Source organism: Cygnus atratus, chromosome 10 (genome assembly GCF_013377495.2).
Source record: "Cygnus atratus isolate AKBS03 ecotype Queensland, Australia chromosome 10, CAtr_DNAZoo_HiC_assembly, whole genome shotgun sequence".
Classification (NCBI taxonomy): domain Eukaryota; kingdom Metazoa; phylum Chordata; class Aves; order Anseriformes; family Anatidae; genus Cygnus; species Cygnus atratus.
Window position 1 is genome coordinate 11,771,241 of NC_066371.1, and position 14,789 is coordinate 11,786,029.

At 49.0% G+C, this 14,789-nt stretch overlaps 1 protein-coding gene across 2 annotated transcripts in view; it reads right to left on the reverse strand.

Moving 5' to 3' along the window:
- Positions 1–1,033: 1,033 nt before the first annotated feature.
- The window catches only part of MGLL (monoglyceride lipase), a 63,987-nt gene continuing 50,231 nt past the window's right edge, over positions 1,034–14,789 (reverse strand). For both annotated transcript variants that reach the window (XM_035546576.2, XM_035546575.2), the window contains exons 6-8: positions 11,021–11,110; positions 5,662–5,877; positions 1,034–4,694 (exon numbers count right to left, since the gene is read on the reverse strand). In XM_035546576.2, coding sequence (XP_035402469.1) covers positions 4,569–4,694; positions 5,662–5,877; positions 11,021–11,110 — 432 coding nt within the window. In that variant the 3' untranslated portion in view covers positions 1,034–4,568. The remainder of the gene's footprint in view (positions 4,695–5,661; positions 5,878–11,020; positions 11,111–14,789) is intronic.

Sequence of the window (14,789 nt, forward strand, 5' to 3'; positions counted from 1 at the left end):
CATCCAAAATCCTGGAGTGCTTCCAGGCACTGAAGAGCTTCCCCTGCCTGCCATGGTCTGCTGTCCCCCCTTCCCACGGTGTCACGGCAGAGGCCAGGGGACACCTGCCCAGCCCGGAGAGGAGCCGCCAGCTCGGGGCAGCACAAGGCCTGGCACGGGCTGGGGGAACAGGCGCAAAGCCTCAGCCTTCCTGCCGGCCTGCAGGGTCGGGCCACGAGCACGTGCTAAAAACAGCAAGGCCACCCACGGCTGTGACAGATCGCTGTGCCCCGGGTGGTGGCGTGGAAATGCTGGGTAAACTGCACCGGCAGAAAGGAGGATGAGGATGGTGAAGGGCGACGGGCCGGGCACGGGCACGGGCACTGCTTTCCCTGCAGGGGAGGATTCCTGCAGCAGGGGCACCATGAACACCCCAAACCAGGCTGGCCGGGCTCTCACCCGCACTGGGCACTGCCTGGCAGCCAGCGAGGGGCCAGCCCCACTCCCCGGCCCTCTTCGGAGTCACAGCCAGGGGCACGAGGTGGCATTTACCCCGCTGCTCCGCCTGGCCATGGTGCACATGCCTCCTGTTCGAATTGGGCACATTTCAGGACAGAAATAATATTTTAACGGGCTTGTGGAAGTGTGGGGAACAGGTCTCGAAGCAGGCTGAGCTCATCTGGTAGCACAGGCTCCTCCATCAGCTCCAGACCCGTCCCATGCGGGGCAAGGGAAGCACGTGAGGAAGCGCTGCTGCGGTGCCACGATGGCTCTTGTTGGGCTGCTCCAGGCTATAGCAAACAGCAGCACAGGGCTGTGGGTTTCAGGAGCTTCCAAAAAGCCAACCTTCAAGCAGAAAGGCAACCTCAGGGCTCTGACAGCTGCCCCCAGGCCCCCCGGTCCATGGTGGCTGGGGAGCAAGCACCAGCCACACCAGCAGTGCCCAGGGGCTGCAGGTGCCCCTCCACAAGCTGGATTTAATATCTCTCTGCCTCTCCCTTCTCACCCTCCAGAGATACGGTGGTTACAAATGATGCTCTCAAACACGCTCCGCTCAGAAAACATAACTTTATTATTAGTTGCAATATACATTGTATTCCTTTAAGAATTCTAAACTCGTATATGGTTTCCCACTGAAAATACGTGTATGTATATATGCTTTTATATATGTATATATATATATAAATGTATTTTATTGAACTGGGACACAACGGAACAAGAGAGACAAGCCTGGAAATTACTTGGAAAAATAAATGTGATCTCCGTGGATTTGTGCTGGCAGTGTGCTAAGGTAAGTGGTGTAAAAAGAACAGGCTAAATAGAAAATGTGATGGGTTGGGCGGAGGGGAATGGTCTCCCAGTGCTACAGGAGGTGGGTGACACAGGTGGGAGTTGCACGTTGCTATTGCTCGGTCACGGATGCCACCTCTTCTCCAAGGCAGACCAGTCTCCAGCGCATCTCCGCACAGCAGCGCTCGTAAGGCCGGCCGCGCTCCCTGCAAACGGTACTTGCCGCTTGGAAATGGAGTTTAATTACATTTCCCTTGGCAGCAGCCCTGCTCATTACTAATCTGGTCAGCAAAGGGAGGGTTCCTCCGGGGCACGGTGAAACCGAACTGGGTCAATGTAAAGTAGTTTATGGGCAGGGGAAGGGAGCAGCAGGGAGCTGGAGCATGTGAGCTGAGAGCTGCAGCTGGTGCAAACGAGCCTCAGCTGATCCACCTGCATCTGCTCCCGGCTCCATCCCGCCCTGCTGGCTTCCCCACCCAAAAATCTCCACTCACCAACCTGCCTGGAGGCAGGTGACATTGGGGCTTTTTGGGGTAGGTTTCCCCATGTTAATTCCTTTGGAAGGTAACTCCGAAAAGCGATTGAGGGTAGCAGCAACACCTGCTGTGCCAAGGTTTGGGGCTAGTTTAGCTTTTTGTTACTGGTTTTCAACTAAGCAATGGTTTTGTTTGCTGACCTGATTTTCAATCGCAGCTTTCCCCAGCCGCTGTCACTGAGCTTAGCTAGACAGAGGGACAAGTCTTCCCTAGATGAAGATAATTGCCTTCCTTTTATTTCTTCTGGGCTGCAGATGTGTCGTGGGCGGAAGACATGCTCTGCCAAGGCACTGACCGCAGCCCGAAGCCAGGCTGGAGGGAGCAGACGGGCTCTGACCTTCCTGCTGCAGGGTCGCTTCCCTCTGCCCCGCAAAGTGCTTGTCAATTTGGGATGAAATGAATGTGGACATCGATCTGTTCCTCCTGACTTCCTCGGGAAAAGTGCTTTCAAAAATCCCATCCTTAAGTCCTCGTCTTGCTCCGACCCCCGCAACATCTGTCACTGCCACATCACGCCCACTGGATTCCTGCTCCGGCTGAAGAAGCAGGTGAGTCTTGTCACCGCTGCAGCGCTTCTGTTCTTGCTCTCTTTCCCCAGCAGCATCTGGCAAGGAAGGACCTCGCTCGGGAAAAGAAGTTGCAACGAGGCAGGCTGCTGGAAGACATGGAGCGGGCGACCTGCGCGTCGCCTCATTCCCGGTGCCTCTGCAGGTTTAGCAGGGGTGCGTGGGAGCAGCTGATTGCATGGGAATAATGTTTTAAGCTGGGAGAAGCCCAGCTGGTTCCTCTCCTTCAGGGCAGGAAAATAAAAATGGAAAAGTGCCTGCATCAAACTCAATAAAAGAGCTTTCCTGACTTGGGCCCCTTAGGGCAATTGCAAGGACGCAACCTGCACCCACAGGGCCTTCATCCCTGCACGCTGATGGCGTCGGGCCCTGCTTCTGGCTGCTATTGCACAGAGGTCCCTTTCCTGAATGTTGCCAGAAGTGGCTCCGAAGGCAGGAGAGGTGGGTGAGACCCCAGGGCTGCCACGGGCACGATCCAGCCCTGGGGGCAGCAGTGCACAGGGCAGCTGCTGCCAGGGAGGGCAGTGGGGTTTGTCCCCGTGGGAGATGCCCCGTTATCTCCTCCTGGAGCATTTGCAGGCTGCTGCAGCACTGGAGGGAGAGGGGCAGGTTAAAGCCCTTCCCTTTGGCTGCTGCCAAGAGGCATGGTAATAACTAGGGCCATCTCCCTGGACAAACTGACCCGCACGGCCACGCTGTGATCGCTGCGCTGCTTCTGCTGTATCGATACGATTCCTCTGCTCCATGTTGGGGTCTCAAGCCTTGCCTCCATCCCTGCTGCTACCAGAGACCCAGGCAGCTCTGGGGTTTGGCTTGTCTGCACCGCTGGAGCACTTCACGAGCTGCTCCCTGGATGCTGGAACTACGATTGCACCCTGTCCTCTGCCTTTGCTCCCCACCTTGCCCCCAGGGGCGAGCTCGTCCCCAGCACCCTGTCGGCCCCAGAGGTGGCTGTGCTGCTCGGGAGGAGAAGGGCAAGGGCTTGGCCAGGATCTCTGCTCGCGCTGTGGGTCTCCTGCCAAACCAGTGGACCATGAGGACACCCACTGCTAATCCCCACCCACCAGATGCTCTGCGCTTCTCTCTAGCATTCTTTTCAGGACATTTTCCAACTGATGAAGGAAAACAACAGATTATGACTGTAAAGTTATGGTGAGAGGACTGGATCGTGGTAGGACAACATTACTCCTTGCCAAGAGAAGGAGCAATTAACCCTTCTTTAGACTCTCTTCCCATTTCTTCCCTAGCTCCCAGCCACCTCTATATACATCATATATTATATTACTATATTCTCATATAACTCTGACTTTTTCAGTTTCAGTAGCGCAAGTGATTAACTCCAAGAGGAAAAAAAAAAAAAAAAGAAAGAAGGAAAAAAAGCAGCCCCTAGGAATATTTACAGAATAGTTCATCTTGGAGAGGAGAACGGGGTTTGGCCTTGGGAATAGCATGGTTTGTGAATGTGCTATGTGGGCTTGAGTATACATTCATCCTCTCTCCTCTGGGATTCTGCTCTGGTGATGATGACAACTGAAGGTTTGCTCAGCATGCCTTCCCCCCGTGCAGACTCATGGGGGGCCCTTTATTCTCCCCCTGGGCCTGACCTGCTAACAAAGTTAGCAGCCAAAGGGGTCTGACCTCAAAAATCATCCTTTCGCTTCCGAGCCGGAGCCTCTTCCCACCACCCCCATCAGCTCCATCTTTGGCCTCTCCTCGTTACCCAGCACCTTCATTAACGCTCGCCTCTCAGGGCCAAGGCTGTCAAGGGACTGGATGGTGGGGACAGGGAGGGGACTGTACGCACCTGGAATCAAAACTGTAAAGTGGAAGATACTGACTTCTTTAACATACCAAAAATTATTGCAGTATAAATAAACTCCTGTCACCCTGGCGAAAGCAGAGAAGAGGAAGTGATGGAGGAAGCTCTGTGGGTGAGGGGCATCTTGGCAACATCACCCACCTGGAAAGCTTTGACAGCTGCTCCCACAGCTATCAATGCTTTCTCAGGTTATGGCAATGGCCATTTACATCACCAAGTAACGTCCCACTCTGTGCCTCTTCCCCCACCCTCCCTTACGCTGTGCATGGCAAAATATCCCACGAGCCCCTCCACGTTAGATCTTTTCCAGAGAGACTTCTATTAAGAAAAGCGTCTATTCCCAGAAACCCCCAGTAAGAGCTGCAAAAACAACTGCTCTTAAGTATGGCTGGTTTCTCCAGCTGCTGAGACCTTCTGGCCAACCCACGTAAGTATTTCCGTGAAGACAGAGGTAGTGACCTCGGGCAGCTCTTTGTGGAGGGCATGGTAGGCTTCCTCATACACCTGCAACCAGGGAGAGAGAGGATATTAGCACAGAAAAAAACATCCTCGTGAACAGAGCAGCCTTCAGTCCCCTCTTGTCAACACCCACACGTCCAATGTGTCCTGCCCACACCTTGTCAGGTTTTTCTCCTGGATGTGGCAGGTTATCAAATCAAGATAGGTTATCAAGAGACGCCATCAGCTTTAGCAGGCCCTTCTTCAAAAAGGGATCCCACTCCCAGCTTCTGTGCTGACAGACCCGGCTCTGGGTCCTGCTGCTGCTGTTTCTCTTTCACCCTCCCACCTTCTCCACACACTGCCCTGTCCTCTCCCTGCCGCTGCCCCTCCACAAGCAGGAAGGTGTTGGCACTGCAGCTCAACCTGAGCACCCTGCTGCACATGAGGAAGACGATACATGTCCCAACACCAGGCATTTCTTGCTCCTTCTCCCAGTAAGAACAGGGAAATAAATACTTATTGTGCCCCTGGAGTTTAAAGGCCAAGGGGGAATGTTCCCATCATGCCTTGTGCAGTTTTACTCCTTTTATGCCCAGGCTACCCAGTTATTTTTCTGATGACAAAAGCTTTCCCTTGGTCTCCCTGTCTCTCTTTCAGGCTCATTCATGTGCTAACAATCGGTTAATCAGCTGTGGCTCTCTTGAAATGAGCAGATGTGAAGTGGCTTTTGTTGTGCAGCGCTTTGGGAAGGCCCCCCTGTACCCCTACAGGCCAGGGCACGAGGTAGGCTCGGCACTAACATGGTTGGCGTTGTTCAGAAGAGTTTCGGGGTCACCACCTCAGCTGGTCGTGAGCCTCAGTGCACTTGCATGGCAAGTGGCTTCATGTCCAAGTGGCCCAGGGGTGTACAGCCACCCAGGGTAAGGCCTTGAGGTCAGCCACCATAGCCTAGGCCGCCACACCCCTCACAGAGGCCGCTCAGGCCAGCGCTAACAGGCCAATACCCTAAAAACCAAGAAAACAAGCTGACCTTGAGCGTTTTGTCCTGACTCTGCACCGTGTCCATAAGTAAATAAGACCCTTTGATATCACAGAGCTTGTCGGAAGAGCCGTGTAGCACCAGGATGGGCAAAGTCAGCTTGGGCAGAGCTCGCTCAATTCTGGCAATGGCGTTCATCAGCTGGATGACGAAGGACACCTTCATGCCACCATGGTAGACCAGAGGATCAGATGTGTAGGACTCCATCTGGCAGGGAGAAAGAGGTAATTTAAGGTTAGCAGTATTTCATGCAGAAAAGACAAAGCAGGTTGGCTGGGCAGTGAGCAGTCTCTTCCCTTGGCTCGTGCATGTATTTCTTACTCAGGATTTCCTGCCATCAGAGTCAAGGTCGAGGCCTTCACTGTGGCTACCCAGAATTGCTCACACAACATGTCTCGCTCCATGCTGTGTGTTTCTCTCTTCCACCACTAGAAAATATTCAAGCCAAAGCAGCAGGCAAACAACCAGCACAGGACAAAGCCTGTTCCTGTGGGGCACCTGCCTGCATTTTTCTGCTCTGCCATGTCCCTCTGTAACTCAGAGGTGAGAGTCTCCTCTGCAGAGTTTTCTTCAGCCTGTTACTTCAAGGCTGGTATTGTCCAGGTCCTTATCCTGCTCTGATGAGGGCTCGGGTGTTTTTCTCTCTTTCATCTTCCCTCTCTGGGGATGAAGACTGTGACCTACACCTGCAGGCAGCTGACACATCCAGCTCCAAAGCACTCTTACACTGAGGGTCTGTTCCAGGTGAAAAGGGTGCAGACAGAAGGCAGCAAAAGATGATATTAGGTGGTAGGCAAAAAAAAGTCAACAATTTGCTCAGCCAGACTGTGAGAGGATAAAAATGCACAAGAGCTGGTGCAGAAGGTCACTAGGAATGAGTAGTTACTGCAGCAGGCAAATCTACAGTAAATATTTGTATACTGTACATGGAGACGGCCCACACAGCCACTGCCATCTCAATATCTGCCAGAACGCTTTGATTACAGGCTGGTCTCTGGCACAGCCTCCAGTTCCTCCCAACCCTGGCAGATGTTTATAGAAATGACGATTATTTATAGGTTAGCCAAAAACAGCCTCCTCCTCTCATCATGAGCATGGAGTTCTGCTCAAATTCTCCTCATTCTGCAGAAAGGTGAGGTCATGCTGCTGCTGCATGTGACTGCCCTGAGGGCCACGGGTGGAAGATAGCCCATGAGGCCACCCCAGGGACCTGCAGCTCTGTGGAGATGAAGGCACAGGCACAGCCTGCCTGTACCCCACCAAGGTGCCAGAATGGTTTTAGGGCAGGTTTTGCTCTCATCTCTCCATGAGATGAGATTATCAGGGGCCGGAGGACACCTGTGGTGGGGCTTTCCCAGCTGAGGGGAATTAATTCATTAGAGGGCATGGAGCTGGCTTCCTGTGGAGCTGGTTTCCCTCCTTGTCATCTGCAATGTGTTGGGGCACAAGGCACTGGAAATGGAGCTGGCAGGAAGGTATGGTGGTGTCCAGAACTATTTCCCTATCACTTTCTTGCTTTATGGTATTCTGTCAGCATTTTGAGCAAATCCACCAAGCTGTGTTGGCTTCTTAACTACTTGCTTCAGCAGAATCCAGATCTATACTAGTGCTGCACTAAAGCAATGCAGCTTTGAGTTTTTTTTTTTTTTTTGTATTTTTTGAATTGAAGGCAACAGTTGAAGGACCTTGAGAGTGCTGGAATCAGGAGAGGTAGGTAGATGGATAGACACAAGTTTCTTTCCCATGGAGTAAAACAATGCTGATGAATTCACGTGTGCTGGCCCCCTCCCCAGTGCCATAAGTGCTAGGAGAATGACCTAATGGGTTTCATTCTCTTGTTCTCTTCTTACAGAATAGGGATTTTTTTAGGTACTGAGCAGCCAATAAATATTTTTGTATAGAGGATGGGAGGAGAAGAAATAATAGTTTAATCCCAACCTAAATTGATCAGCAGTGAGTGGGAGGATCCTCTTGCTGGTGAATGAGCAAAATCTTTGTCAGAAAGTTAATGCTCAGAGCATAGGGTGAGGGCAAAGCAGAAGCTCGTGGGGGAAAAGAGGGAGATATAGGGAATGGGTTTTATATTCTGGTGGGAGGTGGCACCGAGGGGAAAGACTTGTGCAGTGGAGCAGCTTGGGATGGAGGAAAAAAAAAAAAAAGCAGATTAAAGAACTGCTATCTGCATCATTTGCTGTGTTAAACTAGCTGTAGGGAAGGCTCAGTGAACACAGGGGTGACCCACAGCACCCTGCAGGCCTTCCCATCTTCCTGTCTCCTGTTACTAGACCTCTTCCCGACCTGCCTCTCTGTGCAGTCTGCTTTGCCTCTGGGTGCAAGATACAACCATCAGGGCTCCTGCTTCCTGCTTAGAATTTTGTATCTTCCTGTTGCAGAACAATAAATTCATTGTAAGGCATATTTCTTTGCATGCATACATGCAAAAAAAAATTTTTGCATCTTCCTTTTGCGTTTTGCAGAATAAATTCTTCATAAGGTAATTACAGTCTCATCCCCTGTGCACTCTACAGGAGCAAGAGTAAAGTCAGTGGGATTATTCAACCAAATTCAATGGCAGCTAACAAAGATTTATGGGGTAAAAGAGCCTGCCCCTGTGATGTTATTCACCTTGGAAGCAGGAGTGGGTTTTTGAGGTTACATCTTGCTCTCTTTTGTGTCTCTTGCATTTGATACAGCAAGCAGATCAAATAAGCATCTCCATGCCATCCTGTGTTTCAGTCCCTCCACCCTGAGGACAGCCTGCTGGGAACACAAGCTCATCAGGAAACTCTTGGATGACATCCCAAAAACATTTCTAGAGAATAGAAAGTTGGTCTGGCAGAAGAATATGTTTAACATATAAATAATGGATGTTTCCAGCACATTGTGTGCTGCGAAGCTGTGCGTCTTGAGTCCAAAAGGAGGATGGAGTGTGCCCTGGTGGCAGCCAGAGGACTAAGATGCTGTGTTGCTTTCGGTAAGTGCCTGGAGCCTCGAAGCCTGGTGTCTGAAGCTGGTCAGGAAAGCACTTCACATTGCAGTCCACAGCTGCTATATCAGCTGTGTGTTCATCTGCAGGTGTGCAGGCAGCAGAGTGGGGAGGGGGTGATTGTCTCATACTGAAGACTACTCCATTAAGAGCAGCCTCTAATGAAACAGACCTATATTTTCATCCACTGCTAAAGGCTTTCCCTTCCTCCACAGAAAGGGAAAGGGCAGAGGAAGAACAACACACACAGGAAGCTCTTGAGATTTGGAACATCACAGGGCAGTGGGAGCAGCAGCAAATATTTGGGTAGAAACAAAACCCACAATAGCATTTATTATAAGCTATGCCCAGGGAGTATGGAAATAACTGGATAATATTGTGCAGCCAGTTAAGGGAGCTCCACTGACACTTTTCTAAATGCCTTACAACTGGGACGTCTCCCATCAGCACTTTTCTCCTGTAATGCTATTTAGTGCAGCACTGGCACCTTCCAGCAGAGGATCCAGCTGTTGAAAGCAGTGTGTTTAAAAAATGCCATCCTTAAGGAGTGCCACATAATGAACCAGTGCAGGGCCTGGCAGAGACCCACATCTCCCAGCCACACTCACTGCTCAGGTAGGGGCTAATGTCCTCAAATCCCCCTCCTCCATGGCACTGACTGCTTTCATCCTCCAGATACAAATGCAGAATTGAAAACTTTCCTCTGTGTGATTTTAGTGAATTAGTTCTTTAATTTAAACCTTTTCTCTGAACTATATGCAGCAAGTTGGCAGCTGAATGTAATTAGGAACAGGTTTCTACAGCTGGACTGGAATCAGCCTTTCTCAAGCATGTGTTTTAGCAGCCTCACACTGTACTTTGGGACGTATGTCGTATGGTGCATCAGTGCACAGCAGTTGCCCATTAACTCGCCTCATGCTAGTCCCAACAGATTCCTAGAACTTGCCTTGTCTTTCTTTTCTCATCTCCTTGAATCTTCCTGCTTTCACTCCAGTTCAACGTTATGCTTGCTTCAACAGGTAAGTAAACTGAAAATGATCTGATCAAAAAACTCTTTGGCAGGGGGAAAACCCAACCCTGAAAACCTCATGGCTATTCCACAAGTCTCCTTTGCTTTGTGGTTTCCTAGGTGGGTGAGTCAAGGGAAGGAATATTCTGAGGCCAATGCATTGCTCTCGCACAACCGCTGGCATTGTCTTTGCTCCTGATCCTCTCAGCTTCAGTTCTAACGCTGGTCAAGCTGCCTCCCTAGAGTAAGGCAATTTATTAGCTTCTATTAAGATAGGAAGCATTGAATGAATAGCAGAAGTGACAGCATCTGTCAGTGGGATGCGAGCTGACATGGGGACACAGAAACAACTGGCTGCCACAGCAGCGAGCTCTCCTGCTTTGGAGACACCCTTGCGTGCTGTGTTTTGTCTTGCAAGCTGCTTCCTGAAATGCACCAAGATCTGGGTCATTCCCCTCTCCAGACCAAGAGACTTTGCTCACTTACAGATTGTCTCCTTCCTCTCACTCCTCCTGCCACTCTGAGAAGGAAAACACCTTGTGGTGTGTTGCAGCAGCAGTCGCAAGGACACCTGGCTTTGCCAGTGATGGCATGAACAGGCTGCAACGGTTATTACTGGGAGTGGGTATGAATGGGAGAAGAGGCTCAAACTATGGCAACGTTGACAAAAATTCACCCTGGAACCGCTCCATTCACAGTCACGGTGGTGGAGCTGGAATTAGGTTGTTACAATGGCTGCTTCAATTGCAGCTCATTTAAGTATTATTCTCAGGCGCAGAAAGAATACATCATTTGTTCGGAAAGGCTGTAGCAGAGCCAGCGTGTAATCCAGGAGACCTTGTAGCAAGGTCTTTGGGGCAAGCATGCTCTTCCTCTGGCTGAATGTGTTCAGCACAATGCCATCCTGGTTTGTAAGCAGGAATACCAGCCTCTGGGACTGTAGCATTTTGCACTGTTTCCCTGCAAAGAGCACGGTTGGAAAAGGAGACTTCAGCAGCATTTGCAACCTGCCTGAGCTGGTTTTGCCACTGTAATGAGAGGTGGTGGTGCGGCAGAGACCTGTGTGTTTTCCACCCCAGCTGTAGCACTGGGCTCTGCTACGCATGGTACCCAGAGCAGCTGCAGGTGCAAGAGGCACACAGGGATGAAGAGCTGGTTTCCCACGGTGAGCTGTGTTTTCTGCTCTGTGTAAAAGGCCATGGTTCCACTGACCTCAGAGATGCCTCAGCCTTTTACACCAGTATAAATCTTGCCCTGTGATTTAGCAATTTATTTTCTTTTTTTAAGAAAGAAGTGACAGGACTGGGACAAGATATCGACTATGCAATGACTTTAAATGGCATTAAGGTTCTCACCTCCTTCTTGTTCCGGGAAACTGCATTTGGATCTATCGATCCCAGTGACAGGTTTGGGAGAACGAGGTTGAGCACTTTTGCTGCAAAAACCTGTGGGAGAGGAACGCAAGTAGTTAAAGAGCTAGTTAGAGAAAGAGAGAATATAGAGGACCAAATCCTTAGCTGGTGGGAACCAGCACAGAAGTTAAACAGTAGAGAAATGTCAGCTGACACTGGAGAAAGATCTGTCCTATATTTAAAACATTTTTCTTAAAGGCAAAGTGTTTAAACTGCTCCTGAGATTGGGGCATGCTGGTCTGAAATGCATCGACTGTCTGTCCACAATATCACAACTTCATTGTCCTTTCCCTTTTTCTCACTCAAGTTAATTTACAAAAAAGGCCTCAGGAAAAATGTCTTGATAGGAAAAAGCTGTTTCCACTCCACCGTGGAGCAGTTTTTTGTGGTTGCTACTGCCCTTTCCTGCTGCCGCAGCTCTGATTTCAGGCTGCAGTGCATACGTGATATTCTGTGCAATTTGCACTAGTTGCCTAGGTTGCGCTCTTTCTGATAAGCAGATTCTCAGGGGAACCTGTAAATAAACAACAGCAAAATGTGCATGCATTGGCTAAGGAAATCTGTTGCTCACTTGTCTCCTGGGAACGAAACACAAAAGCATTCAGCAGCCCAGGCTTGAAACCACTAGCAGAAGAAAGGGTAATGTCTTTCATTTGAGTTGATACCAAGCTTGTGCTCTGATCTTTGATAGCCGTCCTTAATTAAGTGATTACCACTTAAGTCAGAAAATATGCCATTAGTGTTTGTCAGTCTATTTATGGCCCTTCTGTGTCCACAGCTAATACCTGCAGGTGGGCTGTCACCTATGTTCTCTGTGCTTATATTTAATCACTTCTGAAGCACTCTCTGACACTTCAGATCACGGATGATACATGACAGAGTAATTATGGTATTAGAGAAATAACGCAAGGTTGAAGTCAAAGTCATCCAAGAGTGACAAGCAGTCAAGACAGCAGATCTGAGAACACCTGAGTACTTTGGGGTGGATATGACTAGGAAATGGCGTCACCATTTACCCATACATCGAGTCCCTCACTGGCTATGGCATTGTGTCAGCAAAATTTACTTCTAGTGGGATCTCTGGAGCTGGACCAGTAAAAAAATATATCCACACAGATACAAGTATAAGCTTATGATGCTAATGAGCAAGAATGGGGTTGTCTTTTGTGTTAACCCCAGGCTGTGATGATTTGAAGAACACAACTTCGTGAATTCTAGGCAAGACTATGGACTCTGTGTACTGACAATGCTATAACAGTGTTGCTTCTCTCGAGCCACTTATGCTGACCCAGATATATGTCAAGTAACCGTAGATACCTAGCTGAGGTATTTAATTTAGAAATGTAATTGTCCTAGGCTTTCTTTACAGAGTAAGGAGAGTGAGGAGGAAAAAAAAAAAAAAAAAAAACCTCCTCTGAGATCTAAATAATGGTTTGGAAGTGCCTGTCTCTGAACATCATCATGATAACCTAAGGCAATTAGGCTGCCCTAAAACTGGAGCCTGAGTTAAGTGCTAGGGTGAGTTCCTATCCCTAATGATTGCTTAGTTGAGAGGAAAATCCTTGGCATAAGAAGTTTGCTGATGATCTCTCCAGACCTATTTAGAATATTGGCCACAAGATCCAGCTGTTGTTATTAAGGCCATAGATATTTAGGTCCAAGACCACATATAAAAGAGAGAGAGAGGAGCTCTCCTTACTTTTAAAGTCAGCATTAGAAGGAAGTTAGTTGACGTCCTCTAAAATTACTGAAGAAGCGGTACATTTTATGGGGATTCTTGTCTGTGTCTGCTTGTACGTGTAAATATTTATGTTCCCAAGGAAAAGCAACAGGGCTTTTCTAGAAGGAGCATAAATTTGAATCTTTCCCTCACGTGAGCGGCAATGCACCAGCCCAGTGACATCTGGAAGGCAGGGAAGCTGTGACAAGGTGTAGGAGAACTACACACACCCCTGACTCTCAGGCTGTGCCCTGTTGGTGACAAGCTAAACATGCTTTTGTCAGATTCGGTATGGCCATTTTCCGTTTGAATGACCCTGCTCATCTTCACAGCCCCACAGCCTGCCAATGACCTCGCCTCTGTGACATGCTTTGGAAATGTTCTTGAAGTTTCTGTGCGTATCTGGAGTTTTGCCAAATGGAGTCATCAGCTGCCTGCTGCACTGCTACGAAACACGGCTGGCTCCTGGCCCCAAGGACAGCAGCACCTACCAGCCGGTAAGTGGTATCAGCGCGGTCCTTTCTGGTGTTCAGCTGCACAGGGGAAGCGCCAGACCCCGCAGATGACATGTCAGATGTGCCTACACACACATATATACTCCCTGTGTGCATAAGAACTCTTATTTACACATAAGCAGAACCAGTCTTGGTCTAAAGGACTCATTGGGAAAGAGCTCTGCCACTGACCTTTGAAGGGTCTTCACATCTGCAGGAGGCACTTCATTCCCTCCAGTGCCTAATACACCCTCAAAATTTGGATGTAATTTTGATGATTCTTGGAGTCAAGGTCTCCACAAGCCAGCGGAGAAATCAAGTTTTATGTTATAATCAAAAAGTCAAAGGGTTCCCCTGGGCCTTCAGTGAGTTTGTGAGCACAGTCATACAGTCTGTGACAAGCTGGACTTTAATTAAAAGCCATCCTGTTGAAGGGCTGGCTGTGTTTGATACATGAAGAGTTTATGTCCCTGTTGGTTTGATGTGGCAATGTTAGTTCTTGAGAGAAAGCTCCCAAATGACCAAGAACAGGTACAGCAATGAGGGGGGATATTACTGGCTGGGCTGAGGATGACACTGCGGAGCCTTGGTTATTTGAGCTGCTCGAGGCCACTGCAGGTGGGTGAAATACTAATGCTGAGAAAGATCTCAGAATAAGATTGAAATAGACGGTTCTTGGCCATCTTAGACAATCCTGGCTATCAATAGACATTGCCTCTTGGCTGGAAGTGCAACTCAAAGCTGTTTTTGTCATTTTGCAATGATTTAACTGCATGGATGCTTCGAAGTGTAGACACTTCTGAGTGGAGTAATCCCCATTCCCCGCATACCTCTCTACATGGTTATTTCTCTCTCCCATGATCTCTGCTTGTCACACTGCTTGTGTGAATGCTTTTTAGTTCATTTCAGCTATAAAAGAGACAGATAAACAAAAGGGTGCTGTATGAACTCTATATACTAGCCAGGCTCGTTTGGCTGAGCAGAAAACTCTCTGGAAGAGACACTGTGGTGAGCTACCAAGATCAGTCTGAAAGCAACTGAAACAGTGGTGTCAGGGAGATATGACATCAGGGATGTGACATGATATATGATCAAGGAGGTATCAGATCTGATATCTCAGATCTGATGCCAAACAGAAAACACAAAGAGAATATTGTGTACTGAGCCTGTAAGAGATAGCTGGAGGGTACCTTACAATTAATTGTTTTCCTAAGAGATTGTGCTGCCCACCCTATTTCACATCATTCAATAGCAGACATTTAGCGGGAGATACTCTCTTACCCTTACTCTGCTCTTTGTCAACATGTGTGATTTCTGTCTCTTTGCATCCTTTGAAATTTTGGAGGCTCAGAGCCGAGTTTGGTCCAGATGAGCTGAGAAGGGGAAAGCTGCAAGATGCTGCTTTCCTCACTGGGTGTAGAACTAGTAGGTAGGTTTCTATCAGGAGACAGAATTTACAGGGCAATGATGAAATTGTGTTTCTGCAAAGAGCAGAATT